This window comes from Sus scrofa, chromosome 2 (genome assembly GCF_054392235.1).
Source record: "Sus scrofa isolate SSC_HxYL_T2T_F1_AM1 chromosome 2, Sscrofa_HxYL_maternal_Yorkshire_Landrace_v2.0, whole genome shotgun sequence".
Classification (NCBI taxonomy): domain Eukaryota; kingdom Metazoa; phylum Chordata; class Mammalia; order Artiodactyla; family Suidae; genus Sus; species Sus scrofa.
Window position 1 is genome coordinate 102,325,944 of NC_139384.1, and position 20,310 is coordinate 102,346,253.

Consider the following 20,310-nt stretch of genomic DNA (forward strand, 5'->3'; position numbering starts at 1 on the left):
AAAAATAGGTTCCTTGTTATTGGAGTGTAAAGTGCTAGAGAGAAGGACTTCAGTAAGAGAATTAAAATCTTTCTTTTAATTTTAGTACTACAGTACTGAAGTCCTACAGTATCTCAGGTATATTAATCTAATCAATGACACTACAAATTTCTGGATTGCTAACATGGGGTATGAAAGAAAGTATACTTTGAACCCTACAAAAAGGGAAAAAAAAAAAAAAAACCCAGTAGATTTTGGGATAGTACTGTTGCTGATTTAACAACACCATAGGTATACTCCTTTTTGTTAACTTCCTTGTTGTTGTTGTTAACTTTGCAAAATACCAGGAAATGGGAATTGCTATATGTTTACAATTTGAACTCACATATATCAGAGCAAGGATGGATTCATTATCTTTTCTTGGAATAGTGTATTTATAGAGTTTGACACAAAGAAAAATAGCTAAGATTCTACAACTCAGAAGAATCAAGAGATACTGCAGTAACATAAAATTGACTTTTAATGTTTGTTTACCAGTTCATTGTATCTTACAGAAAATGAAAACATTTTTTTTTTTTTTTGGTAATACAGATTGGTTCTTCTCCTCAGATTTATACTCAATAGGTATTAAATGCCTTTAAATACTGACTTCCTTTTAATCAGGTGGCTTAATGACTTTTGTGTTTTTCATCTCTTTTGTTGTACATCATTGCTACACTGGCAGTAGTGAGCTATGATACAGTTGACTCTTAACAAAACCGTGTCAGTTATCCGTCGATATTTTTGATGTTTTCTGTTCTGAGAGCTGATGCGTAATTCTCTTTTCATCCTTCTCTCCTTAGTGGTCAGCTACTCCATGAGACCACTGTATTCTTTGGAGCACTGAAATCAAGAAACCCAGTATGGCTGCCAGCAACCAAATTGGAATCTCCTTTGAGTCTACTTCTAATTGCCAAAATAATAAGCAACTATATTATTGCATAAAATAAAACTTTAACAGGTACCTGCCCCCTTTCCATGAGAGAAAGTTTAAATGTACAAATACCATATTTGACTAGAAATTACTGTGATGAAATATGGCAGCAATCATTAAAAGATGGCTTCCAGTGTTAAGGTGACTAACTTGTTTTCATTCCTGTGCTATCTTCTATATGATTCATTTCTTTTTGCTTAGATTTCCACATGTTGGTGTGTTAGTGAAATATGCAGATGTACTTTGTTCCTTAAATGGGCCAAGTGTTATTAGGGACAGAATGATCAGAACAGAACAAGATTTCCTAACTTAAGACTCCCATCTCATCCCTCTGCTATTCTTGGTAACCAAGCCTGAGGAGCAATTTCTGAACTAGCCAGTGTTGTACTGACTTTCTGTTAGGAATTGTGTTAGGCCAACCTTTCTTTTTCAGACGTGCTCAGTGAGCAATCTTAAGGAATGAAATAGGAAAAGTAGATATTTGGTGAAAAATGGCAAAATAAGAACATTAAAAAGAAATCCTTATTCAAGGAGAAGTCCAAAAGAGTATGGGAATTCTGATCTTTTTGGGGAAGTCAGAAGATAAAAATTCTGCCCAGCAGTATTCATTTTATTAAGATATATATATATTTGTTTGTTTGTTTGTTTAACAAGCGTGGAAAAATGGTGTGCAGTCAGTATAGATTTTATCAGCTAACAGTCATTCCAGAGATTTTTGATCAGCACCAATTCCTATACTAGTAAGTATTCAAAAGTTAAGAAATGCTCCTATACTTAATATTATAAAGGTAGAGTTCTGCAGCAGTAACTGAAAATTATATATCTGATTCAATAGAAATTTATTTCCACTTGCAATTCCAATAATATTGTTGTAACGTGGGTAGTAATCATTCAAGTATGGGCTTCCTCCGATGACCTAACCCCCATATTTAAGGTACTAGAGTCACTATTTTGGAGATAGTTCCTCTTTAAATAATATTTTCATTTTATCCTATACCGTTTAGGTATTTTTAATTTAGAAATTTGAGTTCTATTTGTATCAGCAGTGTTTGAGTTAACTCTCACAATCTCTTTGGATTTATATTTTTGAAGTTTGCATATATATCCAACCTAGTGTAAAAATGTGCATGCATACATTCTCCTCTTTTAATATTAAAGCATCTGAAAATTTACAGATATGCTTTTGATAAAAGAGATAATATACTTTAATTTACAGTATTCTGTCTAGATAATGTATGAATATAGTTATGGTTTCATGGACTTCCAATTGTTCTATACCTTCCACACACATAACTCTACATTTTATAGAGTGAATTTATTAGAGTTATTACAGAGCTTTGAATGCAACCACAATCAATTCAGGAAACAGATTTATTTGCTCATGTTCATGGGAGGAAAATCTACATAAAAACATTCATGAAAGCATACCAGCTATGTCATACTTGGATTATTATACTAAATCCCATTTATTAGAACTCATTGTGAAACAATGGGAAACCATGAAATGTAATTTGAATACAAATATTGGTCCCTGTGGGGTCTCAACAGTCATAAAAATATAAGAAAACCGAGCTTTATTTAAGAGTGAAGCTGCTAATGGGGAAAGTTGTTTTTTCTGAAGCTGGTCTTACCTTGCTTTTAAAACCCTGAAGATTTTAGTGTAAACTCTTTGATGACAGCTTCAGCATTTCATTTAAGCCTAATGATGATCAGCAAGGAAAGTGGCATAACTGACCACATTTTCTATATGGAGAAAGGTTTAAAACTACTTTGTTGACTTTTTTCCCCAAACACAGGCACTAGTTGGGCTTTCTAGTTTGTATACAAACAGGAATAATAAGAATTTTGAAAGTTGGGTTCTTATTTCTTGGTGAGGCAAGTGTATAGTTATTCATTCCTTTTATGATTTAAATTTTTTCACGTAATTGTAAATAAGAAGGAAATATTAAATACTTTAAAGTTATTTAATAGGACAATAACATTTCATAGGCTAACATAAAATCAAGCTGCTAAATTTTACAATTTTTCTGTCCAGCAGTTTATCTATATAACTGCCCTGAGTAAATGCTAAATGCTGCTTAGCAAATGACCCTTAGAATTTAAATAGAACTCAGTAAAGCTACTCAAAAGATAAAACAATGCTTCTCAGGCCTGTGTAATTTTAATTAGAAGAAGGTAGGAATCTCTCATTGGTTAAATATTATTGGCTTATTTTAGTTTCATGCTTCGTATAAATAGGGTCATTAAGAGGTTTTGACTGTGCTTGTTATTAATGCATTGGAGTCCATATGAATTTTTGTTTGTTTGTTTTTTGGTCAAAAAGGCAGGATTTTAAAGAGAAAAATATTCTGTCTATTGGAGACTTGAAAGATTGACTTTTAGAAAAGTGTAGATTGTTCCCTTGTGAAACTAAGTTTTGTGCCACCTCTCACAATCTCAGTTTATGTAAAGAAGCCTGTATTTCAAATCTGCTGCTCAAATTTGCTTATTATCATGCATTTCAAAATTGTACAAATGTGTAAAACTTGTGCTTGTGGCAGCTGCTGCTCTGAGTAGCTTTACTTTCCTGCATTTAATCCTAGCGATCCTCAAGCTATATTGCATGCCCCGCTCATGAAAGGATACTTGGTTGGGGTGATGTAGCCTAAATGGTTTGGCTCTAAAGCCTCCTTATGTCATGTTTCCCTTAAAATTATATTAATTTATAATATATATTGAATGATAGCTTTACAAAAACAAATTAATGAATTGGTCTTTATGAAAATGACTCTTTACAGTAAGTAAAAAAGGGTTCATCACAGTTTTGGTAACTTGCATGAGTTCATATTGAAAAAGAAACCTTTCACATGTTCTTAATGACTTTAAAACTGCCGTGCTCTAGGGGCACGCTCAGTTGTATGCTCTGAAGCAGTAGACACCATACAGCTTATGCTTTTTGTCTGGGAAACCCACAAAGCGCACTGCAGCCTCTGTTGGACTGCAGCGCCTTCTTGGCCTAGAGATGGGGTAGCGGACGCTGCCGTCCGCCAGCCAGCCCGCATCGCAGCGGTCATATCCCAGAAGTTTCCAGGCAGCGAATATCTGGCCCACTTTTGCAATCTGAGCACCATCATTGAGACAAGCCTGCACCGCCTCATCGTAGGTCAGCTTGGTGGGGTGGATCAGGTAGTAAAACCGGCCTGCAGAGGAAAGGAGAGATGGTCAGTGGGCCTGTCCGTGGCTGAGCCCCACAGAGGAGGATGAAGCCCCGAACAGAAGCTTTTCTCCACAAAGGGGGATGCAGAGCAGTATCTGTCAAGCTCCTGGAATGTAGGACTGTCAGTGAAAGAGAGTGACCCTAGGTCTCTCTCCCTAAATTAGTTTTTTCCTTGCCCCTTAATATGTGTTCAGACATGCCCTTTTAGAGCTGGGGAAAAAAAAAAAAAAAAAAAAGAAAAGGGAAATGACAGATGCGGTTTCTCAGCTAATTAGTGGCTAAAAGGGCCCTTCTGTGGCACTAGAGAAGGCTGAATTCCATGTTAAAAGCAAGAGCTATTTAAATTCTAGCTGTAGCAAGACTGAACCCCAGCACAAGTTTCTGGAGAGGCAGAATTTGAATGTGAAAGGATCAAAACACATTCCTGACAGAAAAGTCCATTTAACAAAAAAATCAAAAGCCCTCAAGTCCTTTTCATTACAGGTATCAATAAGACATTATTCTTACTCAAAGACTACAGTATGAGAATGCAAAACATACAGGAAGTCACTTGCCATAAATAATACGGACTCAGAATGTGAACCCAAGTCTGTTCACTCACTGTTTATTTTCTGCCAGCTTCCTCTGTGGGAGCTCTGACACCTGACGGTTTCCGGATTTCACAAAAAAGAGCGAGTTAGTCTCAGCCACATATGGACTAATGTTAATGACTGAGATTCCTTCAGTTCATATTAAATGTGCATAAAATGTATATGATAGGACATCAACTGACTGAAGTGATGCATACCCATCAGCGAAAGATTTTCTCAGACTTTTAGTTTCAAGTAGAATAGAATCAGACTCTTAACCTGACTGTACATTGTAATGTGTTATCACCCTGTCCCTCATTAAATATAGACTATTAGACTACATAGACTATTAAATATAGACTATTAAATATGGACCATTGAAGCCTAAATTAATGCCAGTTCTTTCTAGACTAAGAGGATGGGATTTGGAGAAAGAGTAGAGGTCACTGGAACAGTAGAGGTCCCAAACACGGCTGAGATCTGGTATTGCTGCGGTTGTGGTGTAGGCCAGCAGCTGTAGCTCCAGTTCAACCTCTAGCATGGGAACCTCCATATGCTGCCGGTGTGGCCCTCAAAAGCAAAAACAAAAAAAAAAAAAAAAAAAAAATCCTATCAGGTAGTTGCAACAAAGGCCATACAGCCCACAAAGCCATAAATTACTGTCTGACCCTTTACAGAAAGTTTGTGATCCCTGATCCCTTGTTTTTTCCCCAGGGCAAGACACTAGACCTAAAACACAAAATAGTGGGGCCAAGGCTTGCCTCATCGGCACAATAACACAAGGCCTCACTCTTCATTTAATGCTCTACTATCGTCATTTTAAAATTCTTAATTTTTGAACAAGGTGCCCATATTTTCATTTTGCACCAGGTCCCACACATTGCATAACTGGTTCTGGATGGAGCAAGATAGGGTTGGGATCTCTCCCTTCCGTTTTTGCCTCCAGTGCTATTTCTACTTAATTTTCTTGCAAAGCTCTCTTTATCCTGAGCTTTCTGTTTATCCCAAGCTTTGGCGATCATCTGTGAATAAACTGACATTGTAATTGAGAGAAGGAGAGAAGCCATCCTTATTTCAATGGAGAGATCTATATCTCATGGAGGGCACACGATGGCAGCAGCATCTTGGGCAGTAAGAAAAAGACTCCCTGCAACATGACAGTCAAACTGTTTCATAATAACAGTTGGATGCAATAAAACCTAAGGATGATGGAAATATGTACTTTTGCTCGATGTCTCTGGATTTTTAAAAATTATGACACTGAAGAACTTCTTACATCTGGAGCAACACTTCAAAGCTTTTTTTTAAGTAGATAAGATTAAAAGTTTAATGTCGTATCTTAGTACGTATTGGTCTGTGGGATAGGAAACGAGGCAGTGTGGTTAATAGCTTACCATTGAAGTTGGATGTAAAACAGAAAACATCATATCTGCTTTTATCTTTGTCCCAAAACCCGTAGTTCCTGACGCCGGGCACTGTGTTCTGGCCTCCACAGGGTTCTCTCGGTTTTGTGATGGGATATTGCACAGACCCATCACTGAGCCAGCCAGCGTTGCACCAGTCCAGCCCACCCCGCCAGGCATCATACAGCTGGTCGAAGGAGGCAATCACAGCATCCTGGTCCAGACAAGCCTGCTGTGCTTCATGAAAATTGAGGTTGTAGCGCCCCAGTCGTGGAAAATAGGGGAATACCACACCTGGCCAAGGGAGAAGGCAAGGAATTGTTAGCGGCACAAAAAGTAAGAACTATAAGCAGATCCCACTTGATGGGGAAAGATATAGTAAGCTCTCCATCAGATGAAGTACCAGTTTTTGTTCAACTTAGTTTTCTCATGGTCCCATTTCTTTTCAAAGAACCTCTCAGCTCTGAGCATCTCACAATTAGCCATGCTTTCTGGGAACTTCAGAGATTTACCTCTTTTGCTAATAGCTCAGCTCAAGCCTCACAATTCTCCTTTTTGGAACGATTCATCCACAGATTATAGTTTCCATGTAGTCCTCCCTGAGACTCTACCTTCTGCGCATCTAACAAAAACCTAGTAAAGCAGTCTTATTTCACACGAATAAGCTAGTTTTTTTATAGCGAAGCACCTCCATAAAAAGCACTGTGGGCTCTCTTCCCTGTTTGAACTTTTGTAGCTCTTACTCTTACTTTTTTCTAGCCTTGAACAGTACAATGAAAATAAGGGCTTTCATTTTTAAATATTTCCATTACTGTTTTTCAGCTTCCATATTCATAGATTGCAAACTGAAACTAAGCTTTTAAAAACATCTTTATTGTAAATAGAAAAAGAAAAGCCTCCTGACAGTTGTCTTGTTAAAGTAGGTACAAAATGCATGTCTGCTGATTAAGTAAAGCCCAAGAATTAAAATTAAGTAATTTAGAGGACAGAAACCCTCAGTAACTGTAAACTTTGTGTCTTGGCACTTGACTTTGGGAAGCTGCAACAGCTTTCCAAAGTCTTTCTTTTGGTCAAATAATCATGGGAGGTGATTGAGCTTTCTCACGGCTTTCTGCAGCTTCTTTAAAGGATAAGGGTTACATCATGAGAAAGCAAAATGGTATCATTTTGTTGGACTTAATGAAGGACCACAGCATCAAAATGTCTCCCCTACTGTTGCTAAAGGACAATTTCAAGTGATTATTCAAGGCTTTGCCTTGGGTTTTTTTTTTTTTTAAACATCATTAGAAATAATTCATATTTTATGTGGAATGTAAGAATTGTCCGACTGACACAGTAATTTGGTGGATTTTACCAAATGGGCTCCTTTATGAGTCTGCAGACCCTATTCAAGACGGATGCACAATTCGCGAAGAGTATAACCAGTACACAGGAAATGTTTTCCTTTATAAATTGTCTTGGAAGACTCTACGAGAAGAAATTTCAATAGCCTAAATCAAGTCGCGTCCACTGAAGGCCTCTGCAGGACACATTTGTCCCCCAGGGGCAGTCCAGCTGGCACTGTCCACTAGAGGCAGAGATCCAGGAAGGCTTCCTGATCCCATCCTGCCATCTCAGGTTCTTGGCTGAGGGATCTGTACACTGAATCAGAGCCAGAAGTAGGGAGGAAAAGACTCTCTGGGTTGTCTTTGCCCCCCTGCAGTGATGGAGTGGGGGTGGGGAAAGCCTGGAGAAGGCTCCTTCTAAGAAGGACAGGGTGCCTGGGCATCCAGCTAAGGACCCAGTCAGCGCTGGGAAGGAGCTGCTATAGTGCCTCCTGTCCCTCAAGCCTTCATCCTCTTGCTATAGCACCCTCAGGAAAGCTGATGAAAAGGAAAATACTTAATTTATCCAGTAGAGATTTCTTTGGCAGCTAGACCTTATGTGAGAGAAAAATCACAAAGTATCTAAACCTAAATTCAACTCTTCAGGTTGAATTCCATTTCCCAAATGGCTCAAGATGGTAACAGCAGAGTATGTAGGATATTTTATAATCATTTTAAAGACCTAAAGACTGCCTTTGGTGGACTCCCATAGGTACTGGGAAAAGTTTTTCTCTAGTAATTTGTCCTTGATCAACCATTGAGTTATGTTTGATTCAGTTCCAAATCCAGTGTAATGTATTTTCGAGTTCCTTTCAAGTTTAACATAATTTCATGCAACATTTCTCAAAGTGAAACCCTATATTAAAATTTCACTCTTTTTCAATTGTAAGAATAAATGGTCAACTTACAGTAACTCAAAAGATTTACTTAGCATATTTTAATAAATGTTTGATGATGCTGGACAGAACACATTTCAAGTAAATCAAGATCAAGTTCTATGTCTCCACCAGTGTTTTAAAAGTTTCACTGCATTGTACATTTGGTACACACATTTCAACAATCAGATGTTTTGTACAAGTAGGGGCATTTCTGGAACTACATGTTTGTTAGTATTTATTTACTTATTTTACTTCCAGCTAGTTAAGATTTCAACATCTAAGACCAAAATTGCAGAAACCTTCTTGGCTCTGTGGAAAACTATGCAATTCCTACAGCTGAATTATGGAACAAATGGTGATTGCTTTCATCTGCGGTTACAAAAATAAGAAAACTTAGGCTTTCATGGGTGAGAAATAAGGGTATTATTATTTTCCAAGTATGATTATTTTATATTTATATGTCAAAATGTAATCAAAAGCTCTTTACTTTTCCATGAAGGGCTGGTATGCATCACTACCAAGGGGATTTATTAAGGCTGATATATCACACCACAGTATCAAATGATGTGAGTAGTGAATCGAAATATGTTTTAAAAACACATTTTTTAAGACTTAATTGCATAGTCCAATTTATCCTAGTTGTTGGCAAATATTAATCTGTCAGACATGGAAAGTATTTTTTTTTTTTTTTTTTTTTTTTTTTTTGGCCATACCCATGGCGTATGGAAGTTCTCAGGCTGGGGATAAAACCTGCAGCACAGTAGTGACCCACGCCACTGCAGTGACAATGCCAGATCCTTAACTCACTGCCCCAGAGGGAACTCTGAGGTTTTCATGTCATGGTACAAATAAAACTAAAGGAAATTTCAATCATTCCATAAAATAAATATTTTTAGTAATAAAGATCATGTAGCCCAAATTTACCTTCCTCAGTGCCTTTCATAGTGCCTCTCAGTACTATGGACATATCTAAAATTAGTTCTCTGTTTCTCAAGTTCTCAGACTGTATTTTTGTGTATTTGGCCCTATTTTCATCAATGGAAGACCAATACAGTGGAAGATTAGAAGAACGAATACCATGTTTTTCTTATCTATATCTTCATATCTTGCTGTGTTCATATAAGGCTTTCCTCTGGCTAGGTTCTATTTCTATAATATGGGTAATTAGTAGTAATCAGAGGGCTTTACTCTATTCAAGATTCTATATATTAAAAAATTGCATTTCCGGAGTTAATTCTAACTCAGTCTTTCAAAAGAGTTTATAATTTTTTTTATCAGTGTTATTTGAAAAACAATTCTTAAATCACAACTGAGAGCAAGGCATTGTGCTCAGTATTCTAAGATACCTTGAGTTTGTGGTGTGGCCTCTTCCTGAAAAGAGACTATGATTACACACGCACACACACACACACACACACACACACACGCACGTATCTGAATCCAAGACAGAATAAAATCTTACATATACAAACCATACACTATTGGCATCTTAAGGAAGAACGATCTTTTTCCTAATTGGAAAAATTCTTTGAAGGACATAGTATTTAATCTGCTATTAAAGGGCCAATATGATTAAAGACATTGTACAATTACAGTTAGAAAGGCAACTTAATCATGACATTTAAAATGATAGGCTTGGAGTTCCCATATCATGGCTTAGCAGTGACTAGTATCGGTAAGGATTCGGCTTCTATCCCTGGCCTTGTGCAGTGGGTTAAGGACCTGGCATTTCCATGAGCTGTGGTGTAGGTCGAAGACGTAGCTTGGATCTGGCATTGCTGTGTCTGTGGCCTAGTCCGGCGGCTACAGCTCTGATTCAACCCCTAGCCTGGGAACCTCCATATGTCTTGGACTGCAGCCCTAAAAAGACAAAAAAAAAAAAAAAAAAAAAAAAGATAGGCTTCCCTGGTCTTATATATGCATGTTATAAGATTGACAAGGAGCTTGAATGGAACTTGCCTGACTGGTAGATGGTTTCATGTAAGGATGTAATTGATAATGAAAAAAAGTCACAACCTGGAATAAGAGCTAATAAATGGTAACCACAAGGTATCTCTCATGCTGCATAGGGTTTATTATAGCCTTCAAACTCTAATGTAGATAACTGCTGCACCTGGAGAATCCATCCCAGACTGTGTGGAAATTATCCAGTTCCTCACAATGCCCATCCTTAGATTAGCGGTCAATATTCCTCAGACTTTATTTTATAATGGTACCGTGGCTATCTTCCAAAATTTTGTAATTTTATTTTAAAATATAATTCGTATCTCATGTTGAAGTATATACAGATAAAATCCTGAGGTTTTCTTGAAGATTATCCAGTGACAATAGGTGTAAATAAAGCAAAATAAGATATAATTGGCTATGTCATGACATTTTTTGAGGCTGAATGATGATGTATGGAGATTCATTACACTAGTTTTTCTACTTTTCCAAGTGTTTAAAATTTGTTGTAATTAAAGTTAAAAATTTTTATCCCATCCTATTGCCAAGTTGAGCCTTAAAGCAGTCAAGCTGGATGCTAGCTGTAGCATCCGTTGTTCACATTTGGGCCTTTGAAGAGTTCCTTCCTTCTACCTGTGATGCTGTCTTTCCTGCTTTCTCATGTTCTCTATCCTTAGAAAGAACCAGATCCCCCTTTTGTGATCTAACTCAAGTGTCTCTTCCTTTAGCATGCTTTCAACAGTCCCTCCATTGCGTGCAGACTCTTGTATTTGAAAGTATAAATTTATTGTAGCAAACCTGACTCACCTATAAACTATTTACTGAGTGCCGACTTTGTTTTTGGCATTTGACTGCATTCAAGTAGATCCTATTTAGCACGTGAAGACAGACAATTTTGCAAATATTTACAAAATGAAATATGATTGGCATTATAATGGAAATCTGTATACAGTGTTCTTTGAATATCATAGCTGGCGGAGGAGGGAGAGCTCAGGGTAGAGTTGGTCTTTGCTTTTATTCTTAAAGGATTGTTATTTTCTTCAGTTGTTCAGAAATGGATTCATATATGTCATATTAAATATTGAAAATGCCATTTATTTCAAGGCAGAACCTCTGGTGAATGGCTGCTTCTGCAGTACATGAGAAAGATGGAAAAATGCTCTCTGCAGTGAGGGGGATTTGAAACTGCCATGGGGACACCAATTCATACACTATATCTAAAGGACAGTCTCTAGGTCACTTCCCAATAATGTTGGGGCCTTTAAGAATCTTCAGAAAACATCAGAAGAACTGTGGCTGCCAAACACCTCTGCCTTCCCGCAACCTCCACCCTTCTCCCCAGCACACTTTCTCCTTCTTGCAACTCCCCAGATCATAGCACATAAACACCTAGGCTTCATTCACTACCCTTGGTGTCAAATGCCAGCTGTACCTCTCACTCCTAGCCATGTTACCTTAAAAAAGGAGCTTTCCCTAAGAGTCTGCTGTTAAGGGGGATTACTGAAAGTGAGCAAAGTAAATAGCACAATGATTAGAGCAATTTGTTTGCATCTACTTACTTTGCCCAATCCTTACCTTATTTTAAAGTACTGACTTTAGAAAGTATCTTAGAATCCTTAATGGACTATGAGATTGCTGAATGAAAGGAATCAGGATTTGGAAGTTTTCGTTTCTCATGTTACCAAAACAACATCTGTAAAAATATTTACCAATTAAATTGGTTTCTTGGACACATTTACTTGGCTCATTTGCATTATGTGTTATATGGTAGAGAACTGTTCCAAAAAGATGGAGAATTTGGAAGGATGCAGGGACTAGAAAGGAAAAATTACTCTTCTTATGTAGTTCTCCCTCAGCATCTCTAATTGTGTCTCAAAGTCTCAGTTTGACACTAGAGTGCATTTTCCTCTATCATATGCTAAATCTCTTTTTCCAACAAAGGGAGAACTTGCTTCATGCTCAAAGCCATCAGCAAGCAGGCATCCAGATCTAATTTAGAAATATCTTATATTCATTGTACCTATTTTCATCGTTTCTTTCTATTTCTGTCAAGTTATACTGGTTTCTATTTAAAATTTATTTTAATAAATGTAGGGAGATAACAAATATAGCATATGAATTATTTTAAGTTTAGGAAATACTGTGGGGTATGAACATAGACTTTTTTTATGGAAACATAGACTTCTAGAAGAAGAAGTAACTTAACAGATAAGGTAGTTCAATTTATTATTCATAGATGAGGAAGCCAAAGTACAATAAGGATAAGTAACTTGCTCGGGTTACCAAACTTATACTGGCAGAGCTGGGACCAACAGAAGCATTTGGATATTACTAGCTCCAGGCTCTGTCCATTGCCTGATGCCCCTTTGACAAAAGAAAGTGATCCTCAATTAATATTTGAGGATTAACTATCTTCTCTAAGCCAACTACTTCTTTCATCCTGAATAATGCCAATGTTCATGGATGTTGAAGTGAATCAATAAAAACTTAAAAAGACAAGGTGATAGGCAGTCAGGAGCTGTGACTGAGAGAGACAAGGCCACAAAAATGTACTTTACAGCATTGTGCAATGTATCAGATACATAAAGCTCATAACCCTCATGCATGTGCTGGTGCTCTGTGAGATTCAGAGGGTGAGATCTTCAGTGATGTGCTAGTGCACCAAATAGATATTTTTCCCAAAGCTGCAAATCTGTCCTAGAATGTGGAAGGAGCTTCTAGTAAACATACACTTACAGTTTATGTGCATAAGGAAAGACAGTATTCTATTAAGGAGTCAAACTCCATCCTTCAATGTAAAGTAACACTGAGATTCATGAATATCTTGAGACACATGAGAAACTAAGGAGTTTCCCACTTGTGGAGTATAGAGGTTAGACTTTGGGCAGAGGGGAAACAAGATGGCATGGACACATTTTATTGTTTCGATTTATATGCATTTTTGTCTTTGAACCCACATATTTAAGAAATAAAACTTCCTTCAAAACACCTTGACCATTTGGTAATCAATTTCTAAGAGACTCTGGACTATTTTAAAAAATTACTTCTTTGTAAGAATATTTACATAAATCTAGAGGTTACTTTTTTGTTAAATTAAATTTTCACAGTTATTTTACAGAATAAAATTAAATGTATTTAATTAGCAGATGTCCTTCACAAAACTTGCCATTATTTTGAATCTCATAATTTTAGAACCATCATAAAAAAAGCCTCCACTCTGAATTTCCTAATAACTGTGTAATGAGATTTAAATTTTGAATGGCATAAGGCAGTTTTTGAATATTGTTAATTTAGTTCCACTGCACGTTTCTACTTCCAATAGCTTCGATTTTGCATATAGCCATTGTGTGCACATTTCAAATATGAGAGCTGGAATCGTAGAGTGCAAAATACAAAAGAACAGGAAGACATGCTTTATGTGGGACTTTTGGTTTAGCACATCAGCACTATGGTAACCAGTAGATATTACGTGTCATGAAAAAAAAAAGCAATGATTAATTATCATTTCTAATTTTAACATGATTTACAGATACGTACCTTGTAAATCTAATGCTACCACAGCTGTATCATCTTCTAATCCTTCAATCACCTCACACTTATATCTCCCATAATCCTCCAGGGTAAGGTCTGTGATCACTAGAGAAGCGTCATTATCACTGCCTCCTTTCAGAAACACTCTACCGTGGTAGCCTCCATAGGTTTTCTTGTGGTATCCCATGGAAACAAAAACGTCCACTTCCTTGAGGTAATCTGAAGTTAGCTTGGTCCACTTAATTCGGATTTTATGGGTTCCTGAGCCAAATGCTGTAGGGTCTCGGAAAAATTTACACGGCAGTGTAACATTGCCACCTCGGTGTGAGAACACCTTGGCTTGTTCTGCTTCCACGAGTAGACGGGGGCCATTTTCTGCTGTAATTAAAAAGAAAAAAGAATGATTCATGCTTTTAGACTTTTTTATAAAATGAAACATGCCATGTACACAGGGTACCTGACAAAGAGTAGCAAGGAGTGATAAACATTTCTTCATGATTGAGCAGTGACCGCCTGTGACCACATGGCACCTCTGGTACCTCAAGGGCATCTACAAGGTAGTCGTGTCTTTCAAGCCACTGAAAAAAGGAGGGATGTGCCTTATAATCCATGTGAGACACTGGCTATAAGACTCTGTAGTCATGTGAAGTTTTAAGATTTCACCATAAACTCTATTTTCTTCTACATTTAAATATCAAAATTATAGAAACAAGACTAAAAGAACTGAGAAGAACCATGACTATTTCATCAATATAAACCCAAAAATTCAAGCTAGGTAAACTGATCTCTTCCCAGCTGAGCTTTCTTTTTTTTTTTTTTTTTTTTTTTTTTTGTCTTTTGTTGTTGTTGCTATTTCTTGGGCCGCTCCCGCAGCATATGGAGGTTCCCAGGCTAGGGGTTGAATCGGAGCTGTAGCCTACGCCAGAGCCACAGCAACGCGGGATCCGAGCCGGATCCAAGCCGCGTCTGCAACCTACACCACAGGTCATAGCAACACCGGATCGTTAACCCACTGAGCAAGGGCAGGGACCGAACCCGCAACCTCATGGTTCCTAGTCGGATTCGTTAACCACTGCGCCACGATGGGAACTCCCCAGCTGAGCTTTCTAATACCATAAGTCTGTATTGAAATCTGTCCTCAAAACTTGAATGTTAAAAGTGTATCCAAAGTCACACTTATTTCCTAATTCACCAAATAATTATCTGTGTATCTCCTTAAACTTCTTTTCCACTGCCCTCCTTGCTTTCCCACTTTCTGCTGTGCCTTGTGTCGCAGAATCTTACCGCTTTATGTCTACCTTGCCTTGCCTTGCCCTTTCATTTCCCTCCTCCCTTCTCCAAGGACTTTATTGCCTTCCTGAGAGCACTGTGATATTCCTGGCCTGCCAAGTCAGCAGGGCCGCTAGGCTCTGGCAAGCCAGCTGTTATTTTCAGATCTTGGCTTTCCCTGGGGCTTCCCCTGGTTCACTCGTTGTGCTTTTGACCTTGATGAGGTCTTTTGAGGATGTGCAAGCTTTGAAAATGAGAAAGTGATATGGGAACTTCTGGATGCACACAACTTCTCATCCACACACGGCTTTCTAAGGCTGCCAAGGCTGTCTTTCAAGCAGCTCTTTGTGCTTCACGCCTAAGGTCCTGAGTAAACCTTGGTCACGAATCATTGAAGGTTCACAGGTCATCAGGAAGAGGAGCCAGTCAGCTCCAGACAGACCTCATAACTTAGTTATTTAATGGCATACATAGGATTCGGATTTTGAAGTGTCCAAGAATAGATGGAGTAGTTATATTTTTATAAAATTAATATTACAAAATGAACTTATTTATGTAAGCCCCAATCCTCAGAAACTGAAAAGTTTAACCATTTTTAAAGACATCAGTGCCCCCACTTTGAATAGATCATAAGATGAGAGGATAAGGGCTTAATTAAAATGAGTAACTAATCCAGCTCATTAGGAATTTCCTTTAGAGTCTATTCTATCTTCTTATTTAGGACCATAGAATTGTAAGACATAAAAGGTAAATCTATCCAACTCTATGCTACATATAATATGCCCCGTGCAATATCCCCCATAATCAAACCCATGTTCTACCTAAATATTTCTAGTGTCTTCTTTCTGGGAGGAGGAAGAGGTGCTGTTGACAAAATCTGCTCAGTGATGCCTGAGTCTCCAGGGAACATCTCTCTGCACAGCGCCTTGGGAGGACGCTTGTAACTGGGCCTTCCCAGCCTGGGACTTGACTTTAGACCTGACCCAAGAGTTCTAAGAGGTTACGGTTTCATGATCCTCTCAAGCATTTTTACTTCCAAGACAAAACTAATGTGCAAATGTCCTGGGCTAAGGGGATCCTACATTAGTTAGGAACAAGGGCTTTGATGTGATAGAGACCTAGCTTTAACCTCACAAGTTTAGAACTTGTGCTAGCTTTGGAGCCTTGAGCAAGTTGTGTACCCCTAACCCCCAATTTCCTTATATATGAATTAGGCAGAGTAACATCTACTATGTATAGTTAACCTAATAGATACGTAAAGCACTTAGAATAATAAAGGACCCAGTGTAAGTGTACACTCACTGCTAACCTACTATTGCGTAGTTTTTCCCACTGTTCCTCATATATGATACTCTCTGATATTGAGTATAGTTTTTGACATATATTAACCTTCCATGGATCCACTAATTTATAACGTTTTGAACCATGTGGAGTAAAATAACACATAAAATGCCACCTGTGTTATGTAGGAAACTTGGAAATTATTGTGTGGTTTAGCATAATCATAAGGTTGTCCAGAATGAATACGAGGCCCGCATGTTTTTTAAATTAAAGAGTTAAAGCGAAGATCAAAACTCTTATATAAGGGACTGAGGCTTCTAATTTTTCTCTGAGGTTGACTGTAAATCATCCCGTAGTATTTTAGAAGGAAAAGCTTCTGGTGTTTTTTTTTTTTTTTCCCAGTTAGTTACTTATACTCCAGCATTGTGTATAGATGATGTCTTGTATGGTATAATGTTGAGAACAGAATAGACACCAAAAATCCACTGGCTTCCCGCAAAATAATTTTTCTAACAAGTCTACCAGAATGTATAAATTTTCACTATTCTTCTTTTTGGGGTAGCTGGGGTGTTGAGGTAATAGATGTCAGAAGGCCCTGCCTGAAATTCAAAGAACCCTAAGAAAGATGTGTAATGTGTAAACTTTGCATAACTGAGGACCACTAGTGTTCCTTAACTTAAATCCCCAACATGGCCTTTAGAACAGTCCTTAGTTCACTTGCTTTTAGAAGATCAGCACTGCAGATGATAGAGCACTGAGCACTGCTGGTAGGAGTGGCCTGTTGCAGAACAGGTAAGATGTGGAAAAGAGCCCTGGCCAGAGAATCAGGAGCACTTGTTCTGTTGCAGACTCTAGCAGGGCTTTGCTGTTTGAGTGACAGGTCTTTGCCATAAGACCACTGAGCTTGAGATGCTTATCCTGCTTCTGATGGCAGGTTGTCAAGATAGGGATCAGCCAGGAAGCACATTAAGCTGAAAAGGGGGGAGGCCAGGGACAAGAAGCAGAAAATGGAACTGAGAATGTTGATCAAAAACTTGGCATGATCTTGCCTGGAGTCAGTCTTGAATCTGATCATTAGATTCAAAAACCTGGATCCAGGAGTTCCCTTTGTGGCTCAGTGGAAAGGAATCTGACTAGCATCCATGAGGATGCAGTTTCGATTCCTGGCTTTACTCAGTGGGTTAAGGATCTGGCGTTGCTGTGAGGTGAGCTGTGGTGTAGGTGTCAGATGCGGCTTGGATCTGGCATTGCTGGGGCTGTGGCATAGGCCAGCGGCTATAGCTCTAATTAGATCCCTAGTCTGGGAACCTCCATATGCTGCAGGTGTGGCCCTAAAAAGACAAGAAAGAAAAAAAAAGGATCAGTTTGATATTAGTATTTAAGTCAAAACTGTTCAATCTATAGGGCAGTTGTAAGGCAAATAAAATGCAAAAGATAAAAATAAACTTTGATCATTAGAATGAGTGTTTCTTGTTTTCTTTTTCTAGAATCTTTTTTTTTGTATTGAAATATAGTTGATTTACAATGTTGTGTTAATTTCTACTGTACAGCAAAGTGATTCAGTTACACACACACACACACACACACACACATATATATACTTTAAAAAAATTCTCTTTTCCATTATGGTTTATCACAGATTGTTTTCTTTTTTAAGAAAAATATGGAAGATTAGAGAAAACTAAGCAGCAAATATGTGCTTATTTTGGGAAGACTAAATGTTTTAAAAGTTCAATTTGTAAGTTACAGGAATTTCATTATTTCTACTAGTGAGTGTCAGTGACAGTGACTTGAAAAATTTAATGCCCTTCAAAGACATCAGTTGTCTCCAGGGAAAACAGCAGGGTTTAATTATTATTTTACAAATTCTGCTGTGAAACCTAGAGGACATCATTCAGCTTCACCAAATTATGAAGTAATGGCATGGCGGAACAACTGGTCTTTGTATCACTGTAATTTAGATGAAGTCTTTTAAATAATAGGACAAAAACATTTGCAGAAAAACAATTTAAAAGTATAGTATTGAACTGTTACCTATTGTTTTTAATTTTATTGAAAGTATAATTATTATTTTTCAGGGGGTGGGCAGTTCATTGCCAAATCAAGGTGACAGAAAAAGAAAGAAAGTGCTATGGATCAAAGTTTGTCTTTTTAAAATAAATTGTGGATTGTGCAAAATAACCAGTTTTGGTGTTGGTTACTTTCTCACTGGTGTGTAATGAAGGAGTCTCTAGACAATTAAATTTCTAGACAGTTAAAATGTAAAAAGAACCCAAGCAAACAAAAATGAGGAATAGGATGGGGGAGGGAGAATTGAGAGTTTGGGATTAGCAAAGGCAAACTATGATATATAGGATGGATAAACAGCAAAGTCTTAACATATAGCACAGGGATCTACATTCAATAGCCTGTGATAAGCCATAATGGAAAAGAATATGAAAAAATATATATACATATCATAGCATAAATTAACATTGTAAATCAACTATACTTCAATAAAATTAATAAAGAAAAAAATACTCCCCTCCCAAGAAAAAATCCTACCACTGTATTTTTTTTTTATTGTGGTAAAATACACATAACATGAAATTTGCCATTTAAACCACTTTTAAGTATGCAATTCAGTGGCATGGATTACTTTCACATTGTTGTGCAGCCACCACCGTTATCTATTTTCTAATATCTATTTTCAGTAATTTTTTTTGGCTGCACCCACATCGTATGGAAGTTCCTGGGCCAGGGATATAATCTGGCAGGATCCCTAACCCACTGCACCACAGTGAGAACTCCTCCAATAGCTTTTCATCACTCCAAACAGAAAGCTAGTTCCTCCCTTACATTCCAAACTGGCACGAAAGTGCCAGGAGACTCGCAAACACCAGCTCCATGATGAGTCATTTGAAAAATCTGCACAAAGTTTTTAAAAAGGATCCTTATTTTCGTGGCATTCGTTATCACTTGGGTTGGTTGGGATGTGCTATGACTACACTTTGGAAGCTGTTACTTCCTTTAGGGTAGCCAAACCTGCTAGAGGGTGAGCAACCAGAATGGACTTGCCACAGTCTACTGAAAACAATCCCTGTGTCTCCCTGGTCCACATCTTGTTAAAATGTTCCTCCAGCATCATAGCCCCTGGGATGTAATAAGCACCCGTGACCGAAATAGACTGGTGCCGCCTAGAGCCTGCGCTCAGCTATGGCAGTAGACATGGATCCCTGCACTTGTTTTAGACCATAATACAGCTCTAAAATGAAAATGCTTTCTAAAAAACAACTAAATAAACACATTAAAGATACAGCATTTAAAAAGAATATGGGGAGTTCCCATCGTGGCACAGTGGTTAACGAATCCGACTAGGAAGCATGAGGTTGCGGGTTCGGTCCCTGCCCTTGCTCAGTGGGTTAACGATCTGGCGTTGCCTTGAGCTGTGGTGTAGGTTGCAGACGCGGCTCGGATCCTGCGTTGCTGTGGCTCTGGTGTAGGCTGGTGGCTACAGCTCTGATTCGACCCCTAGCCTGGGAACCTCCATATGCCGCTGGAGCGGCCCAAGAAATAGCAAAAAAAAAAAAAAAAAAAAAAAAAAAAAGACAAAAAATAAAAATAAAAAGAATATGTAATGTCAACATTTATCTCATAATGTGTACATGACATTTAGGTAGGATACATAATTTAGGAAAAAATTAAGTATCTTACTCATTAACCTTTAACTGTTTATAATTACAGTCAGTCCTCCATATCTGTAGGTTCCTCATTTGGGGATTCAAAGAATCAGGGATGGAAACTATTTGAAAAAAAAAAAAAAAAATCCCAGAAAGTTCCAAAAAGCAAAACTTGGATTTGCTGCATGCCCAGCAACTATTTACATAGCATTTACATTGTATTTACAACTATTTACATAACATTTACATTGTTTTAGGTATTAT

General features: G+C 37.8%; 1 protein-coding gene across 4 annotated transcripts in view; it reads right to left on the reverse strand.

The window, feature by feature from the left end:
• Positions 1-476: 476 nt before the first annotated feature.
• Positions 477-20,310, reverse strand: part of HAPLN1 (hyaluronan and proteoglycan link protein 1) — a 77,739-nt gene continuing 57,905 nt past the window's right edge. For 3 of the 4 annotated variants that reach the window (XM_005661538.4, XM_005661539.4, XM_013994961.3), the window contains exons 3-5: positions 13,844-14,215; positions 6,112-6,414; positions 477-4,131 (exon numbers count right to left, since the gene is read on the reverse strand). In XM_005661538.4, coding sequence (XP_005661595.1) covers positions 3,842-4,131; positions 6,112-6,414; positions 13,844-14,215 — 965 coding nt within the window. In that variant the 3' untranslated portion in view covers positions 477-3,841. 4 annotated transcript variants of the gene reach the window in all.